At 37.1% G+C, this 20813-nt stretch overlaps 1 protein-coding gene across 7 annotated transcripts in view; it reads right to left on the reverse strand.

Annotated features, from left to right (window-relative positions):
* Positions 1–20813, reverse strand: part of BRAF (B-Raf proto-oncogene, serine/threonine kinase) — a 228796-nt gene that overhangs the window by 79249 nt on the left and 128734 nt on the right. For 6 of the 7 annotated variants that reach the window (XM_053609369.1, XM_053609372.1, XM_053609368.1 and 3 more), the window contains 6 exons: positions 20350–20453; positions 19459–19561; positions 14457–14605; positions 13076–13195; positions 6043–6202; positions 2042–2078 (listed from right to left, as the gene is read on the reverse strand). In XM_053609369.1, the coding sequence (XP_053465344.1) occupies positions 2042–2078; positions 6043–6202; positions 13076–13195; positions 14457–14605; positions 19459–19561; positions 20350–20453 (673 nt within the window). Of the gene's footprint in view, positions 1–567; positions 688–2041; positions 2079–6042; positions 6203–13075; positions 13196–14456; positions 14606–19458; positions 19562–20349; positions 20454–20813 lie in introns of all 7 variants that reach the window. The other variant, XM_053609374.1, reaches the window with a different exon arrangement.

The raw sequence follows: 20813 nt of genomic DNA on the forward strand, positions 1-20813 counted from the left end.
TGTGATTGTACATGAACTTTACGGCCACCCTGCATACATCCCACATTATAGGGGGAAAAAGAACTCCAAAGCACTGCTGATATTATAGGAGCTCAAAACAAAAATTTAAAAGCTATATACCTAAAATACCTCATGATTGAAGTTTACATTTACATTTTTTCTTAAAAACTCCAAATATTATTTCCAAATATTAACAGTAATCAAGGTTATTACCTAAATGTGTTAAAATCAAAGGAATCTGGGTTGAAGACCCCCCCTACATACCCTCATGCTTTATTCTCCCCCACACTGAGTTTATCAAGACTAATGAATAATAAGATGACAAGATGGAACTCAGCTCAGAATTTCTTGCTTTTAAAAATTTATGACAGACAGCAGACAGAAAGCTTGTGGTAGTGAGTATGTGTGAGAAGCACATTCAGAGCATTCCAGCCAGGCCAAGCAGAAATTTAGTACTGAAAACTCTCACACTTACAAACACACACTGTGAGGGTGAGGCACAAACAGCAGCTGTAGTTTTATATTTAGTTTACTTTGGGTGAAAACAAGAAAGAAGAGCCCAACTACCTCTGAACACTGGGCCAGGCTCAAAATCAAACACTATTTCACTGGGGACAGAATGGAGGAGGGGACTGGGAGTCCGGGATTGGTATTTCCGAAGACAGCGCATCAACTGGTTCAAAGGGGCTGTTAGAAGAGAAAGAGAGGGGCAGGCAAACACAGGAAGACAGACACACAGAAGAAATGAAAGAAGTCATGGGGAATAAATAAGATGAATTGAAGCCTGCTTTACAAAATAATTCTGGATTTAAAAAAATCTGCTTATTTTCATAAAATCCCAATGATTTTTTAAAAAGTGACTAATAAAAAGGACAAGAAATGCGATTTGATTTTAGGTACTAAGCAGGCTGTATCTATCACTAAGTTAACTTTGTGATGCTAACATGATGGCAACATTTAAATGCTGGATGTATTGGGCAAATTATCAAAAGCCACAGCTATTAAGACATACAAAGGTCAAACTGGCAGCAACATTAATAGGCAGGTTCATGAAATAACAAACAGAAAAAAAGATTGTATAATTATGTGCAGTATCACTACTAAGTTTAGAGTATATAATGCAGGCTTATCTTTATTTTGGTTACTTTGCAGGTGTAGAGACATATAGCAAAAGATGGTTCATACAGTATTTACTAAATATAAAATAGCTTTGAGTCTGGGTTTAGACATAGTGAAGATAAAAATGGTCACAGTAAAGAGACCAATTCTAAGCATGATAAGCAGTTACTACAGGTTTTCCTTATTAATAGAATTTAGCCGAGAAGGTAGGTGAAGAGGACCACCTGAAAGAAATCTTAAGATAGTTTCAAATACCATCTCTTAGAAAACATTCTGAGCATATATTGAATGATTCTCACAAAAAGTATTTTCTGAAGCAATGTTGTTTTATGTGTTACAGTGAATACTAGATGAAAATTCTGTAAGAAATGTCAATTCAATATCTTATTTGCTTACTTTATTCATTAGACAATAAGAGAGCAAGTAGGCTTTCCTATTATGAGTTTATTATATAAAATGTACATTTCAAACACTTCCAGAAAATTGAATTAAAATGGCTGATAAATAAATCAAGAAGCTGTGGCAGGCAACCCAAGGGATTCCCTCTAAGAATAATTTAGCAAAGCGAGTTTTATCTGATTCTAAGCTTAATCATTAATAAGTACCAGTGGAGAAGGGAAATGTAGCAACTTCAACTTTGGAGATGATTATAGAAATTAATAAGATGGGTAGAATAATTAAGGATCTTTTTTTGGTACAATACTTTTAAAATGCAGATAGTACTTTTACGTCCTCTCATATTCTCTACTTATGAATCAATTAAAATTTTATTAGAGATAAATAATACAATAAAAATTTTGGGCTTTTCTCTACACATTTTTCTCTGTGTCTGTGTTTCATGAAAGAAGCAAGTATAAAGAAGACAAGCAGCGAAGCAATTGCATTTTTCCCTGAGTTTTTTTAAACTGAAATCTCTACTTACCTCCATCACCACGAAACCCTTGGTCTTTAATCAAGTCCTACAAATAAACAGTAATGTACATTTATTCAAATCACATAGTAAGAAAGTAATAATAACATTGAATTTTTTCCAATATGCAACAGGAAGGTTAATTAAAAATAATACCTGTTTTACAATTACGTCACAAAACAGAACATGGAATTAGCCAGTGAACATGATAAAAACCAAATTTTGAAGCACCTAACTCTATATTGAAAGGATTGTTAGTCCTGATTAAATGTTGAAATCCATTTCAGACCATTCAAAGCCAATGGTTCTTTCAATCCTTAAAGAAAATTCTACCAGCACATATTAAGAGCCACATAAATGTCCATCCTTTTTGATCCTATAATTCCATTTATGGGAATTTTTCCTAAGGAAGAAATTCAGAAGAAAAAATGATACGCACAAAGATGTTCAGTGCAGCATAATCCATCATACTAAAAAATTACAATAATTATTCCCCTGTTATAGGCATTTTGTCATATTATGGTTAAAGTAAATTATGTTGAATCAATTTAATGAAGTATTATGTAGTTACCAAAATAATTGTGAAGCTTGAATCATGTTTACCGTATAATAAAAAAATACAAAATTAAAGTACACTGATTACGATCATGAAAGTATGGATAGATTAAAAGAGAAAATATCAAAATTGCTCAAATAAAGACAGTTAAAGTTTGTCTTTATTATTAAAATACAGCTTTCTACAACAATGTTGGCAGTGGGAAAGTCTCTATGGTAATACTATGTGGACTCTTAGGCAGAACTTGGAATAGTTTGTTTACTCAGTTTAACCTAAACATAAGGGATTGGTGGCCCTAAGTATCTTTTAAGAGGCTCTGTGTGGAACTAGGCACAGTAGCGTGTGCCTGAGTCCCAGTTACTTGGGAGGCTAAGGCAGGAGGATTGCTTAAACCCATGAGTTAAGAGGCCAGTCTGGGCAATATAGCAAGACTTCATCTCTTTTTCAAAAAATGGCAAAGGCCCTTTGCAAACAGACAACTTTTTGTTTATAGGCTAAAACAGTGTAAATTCTTTATAGTTTTATTTCTATCACGTTCAATGTATTAAACAAAGCCTTCAACATTTTCTACATAATAATCAACACTCATATACCTGCAAACAAGGTACTAGGTGCGGCTACCAATAAATACAAAAATTCTGATGGTGCCACTAACTTTCTGTGTTTTTGAGAGCTTATGATCTCATTGGAAGCAAGAAGCACACATGTGAAAATTAAAAGACTTAATAATAAAACCTTAGGAATAAAAATGAAGGCAATGTTTGTTGCTTAGTTAATTGCCAACTAAGTGGTATGAGTAATAAGATTTTAAATGCTATACATAATAATCATAATAATCAAAGAAATGGCTGTGAGTTGGGGACTGGAGGGATAGAAAAGCAATGGGCCTTCTAGACAAGATGGAACATCTTTTTTGTTGTAGCAACTCTAAACTCCCCCCATCTATGGATTGAGCGAATTTGGCTTTCTCTACTCTTACAACTTATAGCTAACACCAACAGAAACTTACATTTTCCAGTCTCAAATGTGTTTTTTAAAGCTCTTTGACAATCTTTTCTACTCATTCTAGATTACATAGGATCTTCTAGCATTGCCAAACTGGCTATTTCAAACTTTACTCTTTTGTAGTTCCTTCATTATTTTACATCCCTTCCTTTCAACATAACAGAGAAAATGGAAACCATCAAGGAACTCTCTCCATCCTGCCCTTACACTACATATATTTGCATGGCAATATTAGCAGTAATTTCTGAATTCTTATTATATACTGGGTATAATAAGCATTTTAAATCACTGTAGGAGGTAGACATTATTAGCCTCAGGGGTAAGTAATTTGCCAAACATCATATAGTCTGTGAAAAGCTACAGAGTTAGTTAGCTATATTCATCTTCAATTTTTCATAATAATCAACAAACATAGTTTCTTTTTTTGAGACAGAGTGTCATTATGTTGCTCTTGGTAGAGTGCCATAGCATCACAGCTCACAGCAACCTCAAACTCTTGGGCTTAAGCGATTCTCTTACCTCAGCCTCCCAGGTAGCTGGGACTATAGGCACCCGCCACAACGCCCAGCTATTTTTTTTTTTTTTGGTAGCAGTTGTCATTGTTGTTTAGCTGGCCTGGGCCAGGTTCAAAACCACCAGGCACGAGGCAAGTGGCTGGTGCCGTAACCACAGTGCTATGGGTGCCGTGCTGTCTTCATAGTTTCTGAGAGACATCATTTCCAAGTTCAAGGAGCTTTACTATATCAATTATTCCCTCTCTGATTATCTTCAACCTCTCTTCACTTTTTCCTCTCTAGTTACAAATATGCTGAAATGTCATATATTAAAAACTGACCCTCAACCCTGCAGTAAGCTGTGCCTCTTTTATTATTTCTTTGTAGCCAAACTTTTAAAAATTGATGATCCTACCTCCTCATTTGTTATCTCCCCCCCTACTAGCCCTCTAAAATGGCTCTCAATGAAGTCCAATGATAATTTTTTTTTTTTTTTTTTTGAGACAGAGTCTCGAGCTGTCGCCCTGGGTAGAGTGTCGTGGCATCACAGCAACCTCAAACTCTGGGGCTTAAGCGACTCTCTTGACTCAGTGTCCTGAGTAGCTGGGACTACAGGCGCCCGCCACAACGCTCGGCTATTTTTTGGTTGCAGTTGTCATTGTTGTTTAGCAGGCCTAGGCTGGGTTCAAACCAGCCATCCTAGGGATATGTGGCTGGCACCCTGCTGACTGAGCTTATGGGCACCACTCTGAAATGACATTTTAAGTGCCAAAATCAATAGTCATTTCAGTCGTTATCTCATTTTGGTTTTAACAGCAAAGGCCACCAACTACTTCCACATTCTTTTTTCTTTCTTTCTTTTTTTTTTTTTTGAGACAGAATCTCACTATGCCACCCACAGTAGAGTGCTGTAGTGTCACAGCTCACAGCAAACTCAAACTCATGGGCTTAAGCGATTCTCTTGCCTTAGCCTCCCGAGGAGCTGGTATGAAACCCCTTTTCTACCTTTGGTTTCTGCTTTGCTACTTTCCTTAAGCTTTGTGGAGTGAGACTTAGGAAGAGCCTATGAAGAAGACAGAAGCTGGCACCACAAATGTTAATGTTCACCAGGCATTAAATCACCATTGCAATTTCTTCCCCTTTTCAATTTACATACCCTTCTAAGTAATATTTATATCCATGGTTTTTTGTTTATTTGTTTGTTTTTTGCAGTTTTTGCACGGGGTCAGATTTGAACCTGCCACCTTCGGTATATGAGGCCAGTGCCCTACTATATTCATGGTTTTAACTGACTTAAATATACTAATTATGGAGGTGCTCGTTGCGCAGTAGGTAGGACACTGGCCACATACACTGAAGCTGGCAGGTTCAAACCCAGCCCACGTCAGCTAATAACAATAATGACAACTGTAACAACAACAACAAAAAAAGAAAAATAGCCGGGCGTTGTGGAGGGTGCCTGTGGTCCCAGCTACTTGGGAGGCTGAGGCAAGGGAATTGCTTAAGTCCAATAGTTTGGGGTTGCTGTGAGCTGTGATGTCACCGCACCTACTGAGGGTGACAGCTTGAGACTCTGTCTCAAAAAAAAAGTGTGTGTATATATATAAACTTCCAAATTTATATCTCAAAGTCCTAAACTTGTATCTCAAAATTTTAAAGGATTTCCTCAATTTCTCCAAGGGCCTCTGTCGATCCTTTGATGTTTAAATCATTTTATCAGAAGAAAAGACTTTCATGACTTTCATGTCACAAGGAAAAAGTCAGAGTAAGTCTACAATTTGATACTAGTGAAATGCCTTTGAAGAAAATAATGGACTTTTCTGATCTGTCATTCATAAGAAAATGATCACTAAAAATAACTAATAAATAAAAGATAGCAATTATTTCTGATTTAAATTGTAATATAGCAGAAAAATAAAGATATATTTTGCTAGGTTCTAGCGATGATGGATACTTACATCAATATTAACAGGTTCTATTGTGTTTATATGCACATTGGGAGCTGATGAAGACCGGTCTCGTTGCCCAAATTGATTTCGATGATCTTCATCTGCTGGTCGGAAGGGCTGTGGAATTGGAATGGATTTTGAAGGAGATGGACTGGTGAGGATTTGGGGCCTGTAAAGATCAAGTCATTAGAAGATAAAATTCAGAGCAAGTATGAAGAGATAATTATATTTAAAAAATGGAAGATATAAAGATATTCTTGTTTTTGTATTCTGAAAGTATTTAAAATAAACACCAAAAATCCATCAGTAATGGATTTAATAGTGTTAATTTAAAAACTAATATATTCTTACAATAATATTGTCAAACTGCTTTGTTCAAATGGACCCTCCAGGAACTACCAATGATAAGAACACTGATTCGTATCCAGAAAACTCAAGGGGAATCTACAAATGACTAGAAATTACCTGTGGTTAATCAGTGAAGAAGTTTTTGTCTTTTAAAGTTATAAATAAATATATTCTAAGTAGAGACTAAATAAAATCTGCCATTTTTTTCTAACTTTGCCATTTCATGGTATCTAAAGGTACTAAAAAGAAAATTTTTTTAGGAAGTTATAAATATTTTGAAAATGCACGTACATGTGTACTTTAGGACCTGAATGATGTACCTATTGCTTTACACCAGAGATGAATGAAAATCCTGAAATCCTGAACAATATCCAAAGATTATCTCTAAGTTCAGAAGATGATCCTCACAGTGCCAGTATTTTTTTTTTTTTTGAGACAGTCTCCCTTTGTCACCCTTGGTAGAGTGATGTGCTGTCACAGCTCACAGCAATTGCAAACTGTAGGGCTCAAGCGATTCTCTTGCCTCAGCCTCCCAAGTAGCTGGGATGACAGGTGCCTGGCACAATGCCTGGCTATTTTAAGAGATGGGGGTCTTAATAGCCGGGCGTTGTGGCGGGCGCCTGTAGTCCCAGCTGCTCGGGAGGCTGAGGCAAGAGAATCGTGTAAGCCCAAGAGTTAGAGGTTGCTGTGAGCGGTGTGACGCCACGGCACTCTACCCGAGGGCGGTACAGTGAGACTCTGTCTCTACAAAAAAAAAAAAAAAAGAGATGGGGGTCTCACTCTTGCTCAGGCTGGTCTTAAACCTGTGAGCTCAAGCAATCCACCCACCTCAGCCTCATAGAGCACAAAGATAACAGGTGCGAGCCACCGTGCCCGGCCCTGCCAATAGCTCTCATATTCTGGAATTTTAGTCACACCTAATTATTGAAACCAGAGATACAAAAGAATCATATGTTAAACATTAAACCAAACATTTTAAAAAACTGCTTTTGATCAAACTACCAAAATACGTAACGACCTATTTTGGTACTTTTGCTAAATAAGAAAGTCTATGGTCTCCCATCAGCTCTAAAATGAATGTGGCACTCACAGAAACTAAAATTTGAGATTAGATTGTAAGCACTGGTAAGGAGTCTACTCTTCACAGAGGATAGTCTAGGGAGCAGGGAAGTGATATAACTTGATAGAGGAGGTATGGCTGTCTCACGGAGCTCTGTCGGGGCCAACATCAGCACTAATTCATTCTTCACATATAGGATGTCGTTCCACTCCATCTTATGCAACCTCTAATTATTACTATTATTAACATTATTTAGTTGTTATTAAGACATGGCTAGAAAGACAATGCCCAGAAGATAAAAAGAAATTTTTTGTAAAAAGAGAGAGTTGGAAGAGGAATGGGAAAAATAGGTAGTAGGAAAGGTATGGATAAAGGCTTGAAGAGAGCAAAGGAAGCCAATTACTGACATAAAGCCTCAGAAAAGAGCATGTCAGCATCTGAACAATATCACTTTTTAATTTTACTTCTTTGAAGCACGTTATTAAGGATAAAGGAAATTTTGACTTTGTATGTTCATATTAACCAAATGAATTCATTTTGAATATGAAATGCAAATAAAATACTGTATACCTAAAAAACTGATGACACTGGGATATAGAAAAATGATCATGTTCCTTTATTTTTTTCTTGAGACAGAGTCTCACTTTATCGCTCTCAGTAGAGTACTGTGGCATCACAGCTCACAGCAACCTCCAGCTCTTGGGCTTAGGTGATTCTCTTGCCTCAGCCTCCTGAGTAGCTGGGACTACAGGCGCCTGCCACAACGCCCAGCTATTTTTTTGCAGTTTGGCCGGGGCTGGGTTTGAACCCGCCACCCTTGGTATACGGGGCCGGCACCTACTCACTGAGCCACAGGCACTGCTCCACCTATATTCTTTTTCTTCTTTCTGGCTACTGAAAAATTTTGTTTGTGACGGAGCTGTCTTTATTTTTGTTCTAAGCAGCCAAAGCAGTATATATGCCCTTCGCTAAGAAATTTGGGGAGCAGGTAAAAGAATGTAAAAATTACATTAGTTAATATAAAAGCTTGGAAAGAGTACAATTCAAACACCATTTATAGGATGATTTAAATTCTTAAGGCAGAGGCTGGGAATGGTCGCTCACACCTTTAATCCTAGTACTCTGGAAGGCTGAGGCAGGAGATCACTTGTGCTTAGGAGTTTGAGACCAGCTTGAGCTACAGCGAAAACATGTCTCTACTAAAAATAGAAAAATATTAGCCAGATGCTATGGTGGGCACCTATAGTTCCAGCTACTCAGGAGGCTGAGGCAGGAGGATCACTCGAGCCCAGGAGTCTGACGTTGCTGTGAGCTAGGCTGACACCATGGCACTCTAGCCTAGGACAACCGAGTGAGATTCTGTCAATACTACTAATAATAATGTCTCAAGGCAACAGTATACTTTAAGTGAAGACTTAAACTTGGAAAAAGCCTGAATTAACTAGAATTGTACACGGTAGTCTAATATAATAATTGATTTGAGAGTAGGTGCCACGGCTCATGCCTATAGTCCCAGCTACTCAGGAAGCTGAGGAGGGAGGATGGCTTGAGCCCAGGAGTTTGAGGCTGCAGTGAGCTATGATCTGGTGTAGGCAGAAGTGGCAATAAGTCATTCCTAAAACCTACTCAAACTAGGAATGTGACAGAAACACAGTAAATAACAAATCAAAAACATGTATGCAAAAGACATTAGTCCAGAAGCAAGAAAAATAAAAACCTGATTTAATGTGATAAACTTCATTTTCATATCCAAGGAAAATAATGCATACATTAGAATATGAGGATATCTGCCTATTCAAAATCAGAGTGACTAAGTTTGGTAGTTTATATCCAAGATCACCTGGGGGTAAGGTGTGCCTTGGCCACAGAGTCAACTTGTTTAAGCTTTGAAGGCAAGTATAGGAGAACACTTCCAGTTACCATGCTCTGATGTCATTAAATAACTGAACCATATACTAATTCCAAAACAATCTACTGGCTATAATTTAGTTTCCCATAAATATCTTCCAACAGAGGAGTGAATGCTGGCCTATCCAATACAAGAAGCCTAATTAACACAACAGGTATATTTCTCACTGAAAAGAATTACCTGGTATTCTGACTGAGTCTTTTCTGATTTTGAATCATGTAAACCAGTATATTCCTAACTCTCATCATTTCTGGGAACTAATAAGATTGAGTTTCCACACTGGGAGATCTTTCCCTACACCAAGGTAATTTATACCGTATAAACTATCTTGGTAGGCAGTAAACTGTATTTCTCTTGATGCCTTTACCTATCTTGTTACAAATCTCTTTAAAGCAGTACCAAATTAAAAATAAGAATTTTAACTCTAAAACCCTTTAGCAAACTACCACTTAGTTATGATCTCATTCTTAATCTAGAATATTAGCAAAGCAACCACTTCTGTTCGGTGATATGTAAATAGAAAATACTGACCTTTCATAAATTTATATATTCTATAGCATTTTTTTAAAAGTAGAAAAGGGGCTGGGCAAGGTGGCTCATGCCTATTATCCTAGCAACTCTGGGAAGCTGAGGTGGGTGGATTGCCTGAGCCCACAGGTTTGAAACCAGTCTGAGCCAGTGTGAGACCCTATCTCTAAAATTGGTCAGGTGTTCTGCTGGGTGCCGGTAGTCCCAGCTACTCAGGAGGCTAAGGCAAGAGAATTGCTTGAACCCAAAAGTTTGAGGTTGCTGTGAGTGCCAGGGCACTTTACTGAGCATGACAAAGTAAGACTCTGTCTCAATAAATAAATCAATAAATACAATGAAAGTAGAAAAGGAACTATCTCTAACTTTGCATTCAAAACTGGACAATGTATCACTTCTCCAATATGTCTTGATTACATCATTGTCCTTTTTTCATGACAATTATAATTATTATCAGGGCTAGTTAACAAAATACAAAGGATTTTTTATTTTATTTTATCTATTTATTTATTTGTTTTGTACCTCAAGCTGTCACCCTGGGTAGAGTGCCGTGGCATCACAGCTCACAGCAACCTCCAACTCCTGGGTTCAAGCAATTCTCCTGCCTCCGCCTCCCAAGGGTCTACAGGTGCCCGCCACAATGCCTGGCTATTTTTTGGTTGCAGCCATCATTGTTGTTTGGCCGGCCGGGGCTAGATTCGAACCTGCCAGCTCAGGTGTATGTGGCTGGCACCTTAGCCACTTGAGCCACAGGCACTGAACCAATACAAAGGGTTTTTATACTGAACAAATTGGCTTCCATCTTTACAGAGGCATAAAAGCATATAGAAAATTATTTATAGATCAACTTAAACATCTTTCTTATTATTTGCTCAAGACCAGAATCTATTTTATGAATAAAATATGCATGGCAAAGGCAAATGGTTTCCTAATTTTAAGACAGTCTTCCTTCACTGGAAGGCACATGTCCTGGATCATTACCAGCATGACCTTCAGGGAGTCCAAGCTAATATCATTTTGGTGTTCTGTAACTCTGTTCACAGAACTAGGACTTGCCATTAGACCCAGCTCCAGCCAAACTGCAACAAAAAAATAGCCGGGCATTGTGGCGGGCACCTATAGTCCCAACTCTACTCGGGAGGCTGAGGCAGGAGAATCGCCTAAGCCCAAGAGCTGGAGGTTGCTGTGAGCTGTGACACCACGACACTCTACTGAGGTCGATAAAGTGAGACTCTGTCTCTATAAAAAAAAAAAAAAAGAAAGGCATCATCGTCTACAGAATCTGTCAGGAGAAAATATCATAGCTAAAAGATTAATTAAAAACTACAACAAATAATAAGAACATTTTTATTTGATCACCTAAAAAACACACAACTGCATAAAACTGATGATAGAGCCAGTAGGAATAAAATGATTCCACCAGAATAGGTAACTGTTACAACCTGACAAAAGAACATACTGAGTGCATTTTCTAGTGTTCCAAATAGATAAATATATCCACTCCTTAACAAAAATCTTCTACTAAATTTTCCGACCTATGAAACTCCTAGAAAGGTTGCCGTCATAAAAATTACAGATTAGAAGTGTCAACTTATTTATTTTTAGTGTCTCCAGGTAGAAGTCTAAAGAAATAGCATTATGTTGTGAAGAGGGAGAGGAAACACAGCTAAAATTGACAAATATTTTTTGGGGGAGTCAACAAGTATTTCTGATCTTAACTAAACAATGCTGTAGAGATGCCAGGTGTGGTGGTTCTCGCCTGTAACTTCAGCACTCTGGGAGGCCAAGGCAAGTGGATTGACTAAGCTCACAGGTTCCAGATGAGCCTGAACGAGTGTGAGACCTCATCTCTAAAATTAGCTGGGCATTGTGGCAGGTGCCTGTAGTCCAGCTACTTGGGAGGCTGAGGCAAGAGAATCGCTTGAGCCCAAGAGTTTGAGGTTGCTGTGAACTATGACACCATATCACTCTTCCAAGAGTAACAAAGTGAGACTGTCTCAAAATAAATAAATAAATAAAAATAAACATAAATAAAATAATGCTGTAGGGAGACTTCCTTTTTTTAACCATATGCTTCCAGACATAGCATAAATAATGCTGCTACAAATCCAAAAAGGAAAAGAGTCAGCAGACCTGTGTGAGAAATGTTCCAAAGCAAACTAGTACCAACTTACTCATTATCATCATGCCTTCCTTTTCTTTCCCTATTATGAAACTTAAGCATATGATGCCTTTGTATTGTTTTTGAAAGAATTTCTTGGCTTTATCTTCACTACTGATTAATAATATTAATTTTTTTTCTTTATACAATATCTATCCATTTTCCACATTGCTACCACTCTAGTTGAAGTCTTCACTGTCTCTCAGTTTTCACTACCAGTAGCAAGAGACCTTGGGCTTTCTTCACTCTAAACCTACTCTATCACTTTACCCATATTTTACTGCTAGGTGATTCTTTCTTTAAAACCATCATTACCAGGTTGGTAATCTGCTTAAAAAACCTTTAATTCTTTGTCTTCCCTTAATGTCAAGTCTAAAATTCCAGTCTGAATTCCCAGACTTTCCATAATCTGGTCTTATACACGGGACTTCTCAACTTAGATAAACCTTTCCTTGCTAGCTCCTACCACCTTCGCTTCTTTTACTTATACTGTTTTGCCATTGTTCCCTCAACTAGGCTTTTATTCCTTAGGCTCATACAGATTGTAGCAATTCTTAAAGTCCAGTTCAAATCCCACCTTCTTCATTAAGTTTTTCTGAGTACGCTCTCTCTTTTGTTACTCTCTCTTTGCCTGTGAACATGAAAACATTTATATCCTCATCACATAGTTTAATATATTCCATCAGAATAGTATATTATAATTAGATACTAATTTTAAATTATTTTCCATTGTCTCATATATTAATGTTTCAATAAATGGAAGACATACACTTCTATAATATCACATTAATAAAATGTTGAACACAAGGCAGAGACTCAAAACTATCTGTGGCCTGATTTTATCTTACTGATCCTAAAAAAATCTATGTCAGCTTTAATTCCATTTATCTATACCAAATGTATGTAAATATCTGACTTTGTGATAAGTAATTTAGGGGAAAAAATATTACAAATTTTGGAAAAGTTTAAAATTAACCAAAAGATCCAAAAGAAAGCAGTTCAAATAACATGTCATTGAAGAATAGGAGTCAAGTCATACCCAACAGAATCTGAGGGGGGTGCAGAAGGGGATGATCCAGATGTAAGGGCAGTCTCTGCTAGGGAGGCCTCTTCCTGTGATATTGGGTGATGTTCAAAGAACTTGGAGACAAACAGCAAACTGTGAGGTGAAACAAAACAAAACAAAACAAACCTAACTTGTGCAAAACCCAGAAGCTTCATACACCAGAATACACAGTTAACAGAAAAATCTGAGATCAAATTCCATTTTCAGAAACAACTGGTAAAATTCAATTGGTTGTGTTTTGTCTAAAGGCTTATGTTAAAAGACTGTATTGTACCTTCAAAGGCAACCTCAGAATCTAAACTAATTGTTCTATTCAGCAAATTTCTACATATTGGGTGCTTTATGGTTAAGGAATTAGAAGACAGAGTATATACTTTAAGTTAGGTTACATTGTTATAATTTACTTAAAGTACAGAGTTAAACTCTATTTGCTTAGGTGATCAAGAAAAATAGTAAGATCTTAACAGCAGCAACGACGATATAAAAAATGATAATAGACTTGGTATACTGGCTTAAAGCAAAAAAAAAATTTAGAAGGAGATATATTGGGTACATTTTATACTCTTAATAGATAAATAGATTATCTAAATAGATTAAATAGATTAGAGGAAGGGAACTGAAGGGGGATGAAGGTAGGGGAGCGAGTATGGGACAGGGAGAGAAAGAGGAAGACTGTAAATGTAATTTACAAAATAGCTGACAGAATCAGACTCTCCAATCTGTGGTTCAAAAATATAATGGTTAGCTTAATTGAAACAACATTCCCTCTCCTCCCCCAAACTATCCCAAAGTGATTTCTATGGGCTAGGGGACTTGATTAATTAAAAGATAATATAAAATATGAATTAAGTGTATGGCTGAACCAGAATTATTGTTTGGGAGAGAAGTACTGGATATGCTATAGTAGGTTCAAAGAACAGTTAAAAAAAAATCCTCTATAGCAACTGTACTAGGTAGAAAACTCCTCACAGACTTTAAGACATGATAGTTTCACACTAAGAAAAAAAAAAATTATTTTTATTTATTTTTATTTTTTTGAGACAGAGCCTCAAGCTGTCACCCTGGGTAGAGTGCTGTGGCATCACAGCTCACAGCAACCTCCAACTCCTGAGCTCAAGCGATTCTCCTGCCTCCGCCTCCCAAGTAGCTGGGACTACAGGTGCCCACTGCAATACCCGGCTATTTTTGGTTTCAGCCATCATTGTTATTTGGCGGGCCCAGGCTGGATTTGAACCCGCCAGCTCAGGTGTATGTGGCTGGCGCCTAAGCCACTTGAGCCACAGGCGCCGAGCCCACACTAAGAAAATTTTAATGTAAAATGGATAGATATTAACAGATATTTTTTTTTACTTACTCAAGTTGGTCATAATTAACACACATCAGTGGAACCTCTGTACTGCAACGCTGGTGAAATTTATAACCACATGTTTGACAGCGGAAACCCTGGAAAAGCAGCTTTCGACAAAAGTCACAAAATGCTAAAGTGAAAAAAGTTTTCCGTACCTGCAAAGTAAAAAAATCAGACTTGAAAAATCTGCAAGAAACTTTTTAGAAATCAACATACTTACCCTCTTATTAAAAATAATACATTTTTATTTATATCATGAAAATTCATATAATAAGATCCTAAAATAAAAAGAAGGTTCTGGCTCGGTGTTCGTAGCTCAGTGAGTAGGGCGTCAGCCACATACACTGAGGCTGGCAGGTTGGAACCCGGCCCAGGGCCTGTTAAACAACAATGACAACCTCAACAAAAAAATAGCCAGGCATGGTGGTGGGTGCCTGTAGTCCCAGCTACTTGGGAGGCTGAGGCAAGAGAACTGCTTAAGCCCAAGAGTTTGAGGTTGCTGTGAGCTGTGATGCCACAGCACTCTACCCAGGGTGACATAGTAAGAGTCTGTCTAAAAAAAAAAAACCAAACAACAACAACAAAAAAACCAAAAAGGAAGGTTCAAGACAGTAGATGAACTACACTTATTTATTTTCTCTTGTTTTTTTTTTTTTTTTTTTGAGACAGAGTCTCACTATGTCACCCTTGGTAAAGTGCTATGGTGTCACATCTCATAGCAATCCTCAAATGAACTTCACAGCTCATAGCAATCCTCAAATGGGCTTAAGCGATTCTCTTGCCTCAACCACCTGAGTAGCTGGGACTACAGGCGCCTGTCAAAACGCTCAGCTATTTTTTTGTTGCAGTTGTCACTGTTGTTTAGCTGGCTTGGGCTGGATTCGAACCTACCAGCCTGGGTGTATGTGGCTGGCACCCTACGCACTGAGCTACAGGCGCTGCCTTACACTTATTTATTTTCTACTTCAATATCCAACTTAAAAACTCCGAAGTCAAGAAGATAAGAAACAAAACATTGGTAACTGATTTTAAGCTTGACAACATAAGAGCAGAAATGACAAGTAGAAGGAAGAAACAGAAATGAAAGAAGAAGAGTGCTAATTTAATATTTGCAAAAAGAGGAGAGAGTTCAGGGATGCTGACCAGTGTTGTTGGAGTAAGAAAAGGCATATTACTGTCACTGCATAGTGACTTTTTGGTTATACCATAGTGATCCTTTAAGATTATAAAGGAGGTGAAAAATTCCTATCTCCTAGTGACTTCCTAATGATCCTGACTCTGTATAGGCCTAGGTTAATGCTTGTATTTCTGTTTTTAACAAAAAAATTTAAAAGAAAAAAATTTAAATTTTAAAAACAGAAAGATTATAAAGATTTAAAGAAAGAAAATATTTTTGTATAGCTATACATGTTGTGTTTTAAGCTAAGTGTTATTATAAAAGAGCCAGAAAGTAAAAAAAAAAAAAAAAAAAAAAAAATTTTTTTAACCAAGTTAGTGTGGCTCATGTCTATAACTCTCAGGCTGAGGTGGTAGGATCACCCAGGAGTTTCAGACAGCCTGGGCAACAGAGAAAGACTACGTCCCTATAAGAAAAAAAAAAAAATCAGCCAGGTAGTGGTGTACACCTGTAGTTTAGCTACTTGAAGGGCTGAGATGGGTGGATTGCTAGAGTCCAGGGCTTGAGCCTACATTGGTTATGATCATGCCACTGCATTCCAGCCTGGAAGACAGAGTGAGACTCTGCTTTAAAAAAAAAATTTGGAGTACCCTCAGTGTACGGTGCTTACAAAGTCAACGGTGGTGACCAGTAATGGCCTATGGCTTCATATTTATTCACCACTCACTCACCGACTCACCCAGAACAACTTCTAGTCCTACAAGCTCCAACTGTTTTTATCTTTTATACTGTATTTTTACGGTGCTTTTTCTATGTTTAGGTCACTTTACATCATGTTATAATTGTCTACAGACTTTAGTATAGTAATATGCCACAGGTTTGTAGCCAAGGAGCAACAGGCTGTTCCAAATAGCCTAGGTGTGCAGTAGGCCACACCATCTAGGTTTGTGTAAGTGCACTCCATGATCTCTGCACAACAAAAGTGTCACAATGTACCCTTGTTATTAGACAATGCATGATTTTATTTAATAATATGAAAATAATCACCAAAAGAGCTAAAAAAGGAAATCATTAAAAATTAGAAGTTACATGTGCTTTCCCAAGATGGAAAAAAATTAAAAAAATAATTAACAATGATTTGCTCTGGGGGATGAAAGAGTGGGAATATGAATATACTTTATAAAATAGCTGACATTGAATCAGACTCCCTGTTCTTTGGCCCAAAAATAGAATGGCTAACTTTGGATAAAAATCTAAAAATGATTATTTATAAAAGACAAAACTAATATGTAATCACATGAAAATCAGAACAGCTGTTCCTAAAATTACTAACAAGAATAAGGAACAAGAAAATTACCTAAAAGACAGCAAGTAATAACCATTTTTAGAGGATTACAATGTTTAGGCCACCAAAACTGGTGAACTATGTGAAACTAAGAGGAAACATATAAGAATTCCGTGTCAAAGGCAAATGATGTGTACAACATGAGGTACGTAACAGAACTGTGCTCGGGAAAAATCAATCCTACCAAAGCCAGACATTGTTTAAAATGTATTTCTTCTGTATATACAATAAGCAGAAAACTTAAAAAGGGTAGATTGATATCAAAATAGTAACAATGGCTATTTCAGAGTGGTGAAACCATGGGTGACTTCTTTTTTATTCCTTGCTGTATATTTTCCTTTCATCTCAGATTTTTTCAAATTTTAATCACAATAAACAGTAAGAAATATCTTTTACATTACGATCCAGTATATACCTCTATTCATATAATACTTACCTTGAAACAGTAAATATGATTGATATTAGGTATATCTTACATAGTCCAAAAGATGGCTTATTTACATCTTTTGGATAGTACATAAGTACTAGTAACCAATTTTCATATCTTCAGTATGAAGTATACGAAAGAAGTACACAATTGATTTCATCATTCACCACTAATGTACCCTGAAAGCACAAATCCTCAGGGAAATCATCTTATCAATCATCTGCTTTAAGAGACCAACTGGACTAATCACTAAGACACACAGGAAAATGCGTGATGACAAAAGAACAGCAATAACAACCATCCAGAAAAAAAGAAAATGATGGTCAAAATACCACATATATAGAAAAGTAAGAAATGTATTTCTGCCTTAGAGGTCACTCTAATTCTGGCTTTTGCCTACCTAGAAGATAAGTTCTTAAATTCTGGGAACTGTATCCTCCTGTCTAAGGTAGAAAGGCCTCATGTTCCAGGCCTCTCTTTGGAGACACTTAGTATTCTTCAGAGACAAGTACATAAGTGTGCCCAGATTCATATACAAAGACTCTGCTTATCACTGTTATAGATTTAAAAACACAAAAACTTGAGTGGTGCCCGTAGCTCAATGGGTAGGGCGCCAGCCACATATACCAAGGCTGGCTGGTTCAAACCTGGCTCAGGCCAGCTAAAACAACAATGACAACAATGACAACTGCGACAACAACAAAAAAATAGCTGGGCATTGTGGCGGGCGCCTGTAGTCTCAGCTACTTGGGAGGTGGAGGCAGGAGAATCGCTTGAGCCCGGGAGTTGGAGGTTGCTGCGAGCTGTGATGCCACAGTACTCTACCCAGGGTGACAGCTTGAGACTCAAAAACAAACAAAACACCCCACAAAAACTTAAATGTCTTTAATAGAGATATAAAATATACTGAATTCCTATTCTTATGGATAATAATGCAATCAGTACAAAAATAAAGCCCGGTGTATTAACATGGAAAGATGTCTATGATATCCTACTGAATTTTTTAAAAAGTGAAGAAGATAGCAAAACTCTACTTTTGGTTTAAGAAAGGTAAAGGAAGGGAAGGGAGAAAACACATTTGTGTATACAGAAAAAAGAAAAAAATTTGGAAGACGGCACATTAATCTATACATATGTGGGACTCTGGGAAGGTATTTCACTTTTTTTTAATTTGATACATGTTTGCAAATACTTTTTGCAAATTTTTTTTAGTAAGCGTCATGCACTGTTTTTTCAAACTAAAAAGAAATTATGGCTCAGTGCCATGGCTCAGCGGTTAGGGTGCCGGCCACATACACGGGGCTGGCAGGTTTGAACCAAGCCCAGGCCTGCTAAACAATGACAATTGCACAAAAAATAGCTGGGCGTTGTGGCGGGCGCCTGTAGTCCCAACTACTTGGGAGGCTGAGGCAAGAGAATGGCTTAAGCCCAAGAGTTTGAGGTTACTGTGAGCTATGACACCACAGCAGTCGAGGGTGACAGTGAGATTCTGTCTAAAAAAAAAAAAGAAATTATAATGTTTAAAATAAAACTGTAGTTTAGCTGGCCTGGGCCGGGTTCAAACCCACCAGGCCCAGTGTATGTGGCCGGTCCCCTACCCACTGAGCTATGGGCACCGCCAACTCTGTATTTTAAATGTAAGTTTTTTTTTTTATTGTTTGGGATTCATTGAGGGTACAAATAAATATAAGTTTTTTTTTTTTTTCTTGGTGCTTTTTTTTTTTTGTAGAGACAGAGTCTCACTTTATGGCCCTTGGTAGAGTGCCGTGGCATCACACAGCTCACAGCAACCTCCAACTCCTGGGCTTAAGCGATTCTCTTGCCTCAGCCTCCCGAGTAGCTGGGACTACAGGCGCCCGCCACAACGCCCGGCTATTTTTTGGTTGCAGTTTGGCCGGGGCTGGGTCTGAACCCGCCACCCTCGGTATATGGGGCCTGCGCCTTACCGACTGAGCCACAGGCGCCGCCCATAAATATAAGTTTTTAAAGAACAAAAATAATTTGCAATTTAGGTAAAATGTCAATCCCCAAATCCATCTTTCATACTCCCTGAACAAAAATTCATTCATAAAAACTTGAACATTTTTGACACTTAAAAAAATTAAGTAAAGATACATACAAAGTTGTGCGTTGTTAATGGAACATTCTCCAACACTTCCACGTGCAATTCTTCTCCAGTAAGCCAGGAAATATCAGTGTCCCAGCCAATTGGTTTCTTCTCTCTGAAAAATGCATATATAAGCCTTTCTTGGTTGTCATACACCAAAATTCTCATACACCTCATGCTGAAGATATGAAAATTGGTTACTGAGGGGCTAGTAATAGTGAGGGAGGTTTGGTTCCCTGGTTTTCTGTCGTTAGAAATTTAAATGGCAATAAATTAATTTTTAAGTTTACCCCAAATAAATGTATCACTCTTGGACAAACAGCAGGGTAAAGAGATGTACACTTTTCTTCAAGTCAGCTCCAGAAAAGACCTACAACAGCAGAAAATGGATTGTTCCTGGGATCCAAGGAAAAAAATCACAGGCACGGACTTATCTATCCATTCAAAGAAAAAGAATACTAAAGGGACAACATGTCCCTAAAAGGATTTTTTTTTAAACAGCAAAATTTGGGGGTCTTAGAGTAATGTTAAGACACTTTCTGAAAGAAAAGTCAATATGAAATGTACATTTTGATAAATCTTTTGTTAAGCTATAAATTTGTGTTGAAAATGGGAGAGTGGGTAACCATCCATTATCCAAATAAATCACTGAAAATGGTTCAAAAATTCTAAGAATCTCAAACTGTGAATAAAGTCATTTGATCAGAGTAACAAATGCTACAGTCAAATAAAATGTCTAGCCTATAAGATTTCTTTAGGATAACTTAATTTAATATATTTTTTCTAAAGTTGACTCTCAATTCTCTAGGTTTGGGTAAAGACCCTAAAAGAAACCTCAAAGTTAAATGTCTGATTTTTTTTTTTAATTTTTAAACATCATTTTATATCACATACAAACCATACCCATCCTGAATTCTGTAAACAGCACAGCACTCTGGTATTAGACCTCTCATCATCAGTGCTTTCTTTAGACTGTCTCGGACTGTAACTCCACACCTTGCAGGTACCTATGATATCATAAATACATTGATAAGAGGTAAGGAGAGCAGATTTTTTTTTTTACATCATTTAAAAAAAACCCGCAATAATTTACCTTTGTAACATAGTACCTTTAAAATGTTAAGACATGCTACTAGTTCAGATACAACATCATTTCTACAACTAACTTAATATTAAAGGGAAATTATAACTCAAGTCTCTAATATTATTCACCAACTTGAAGCTAAATTGATTTTCTTGATCTTTTATTTAAGATATTAGAAAGACAGAAAATATAACAGTATCCACTGTAAGACATACACCAATATAACGTACCACTACTGAGAAATAACAGATGTCAATACTTAAAGCAAAATCAACTTTTTTTT

The sequence above is a fragment of the Nycticebus coucang genome, chromosome 11 (genome assembly GCF_027406575.1).
Source record: "Nycticebus coucang isolate mNycCou1 chromosome 11, mNycCou1.pri, whole genome shotgun sequence".
Taxonomy (NCBI): Eukaryota; Metazoa; Chordata; class Mammalia; order Primates; family Lorisidae; genus Nycticebus; species Nycticebus coucang.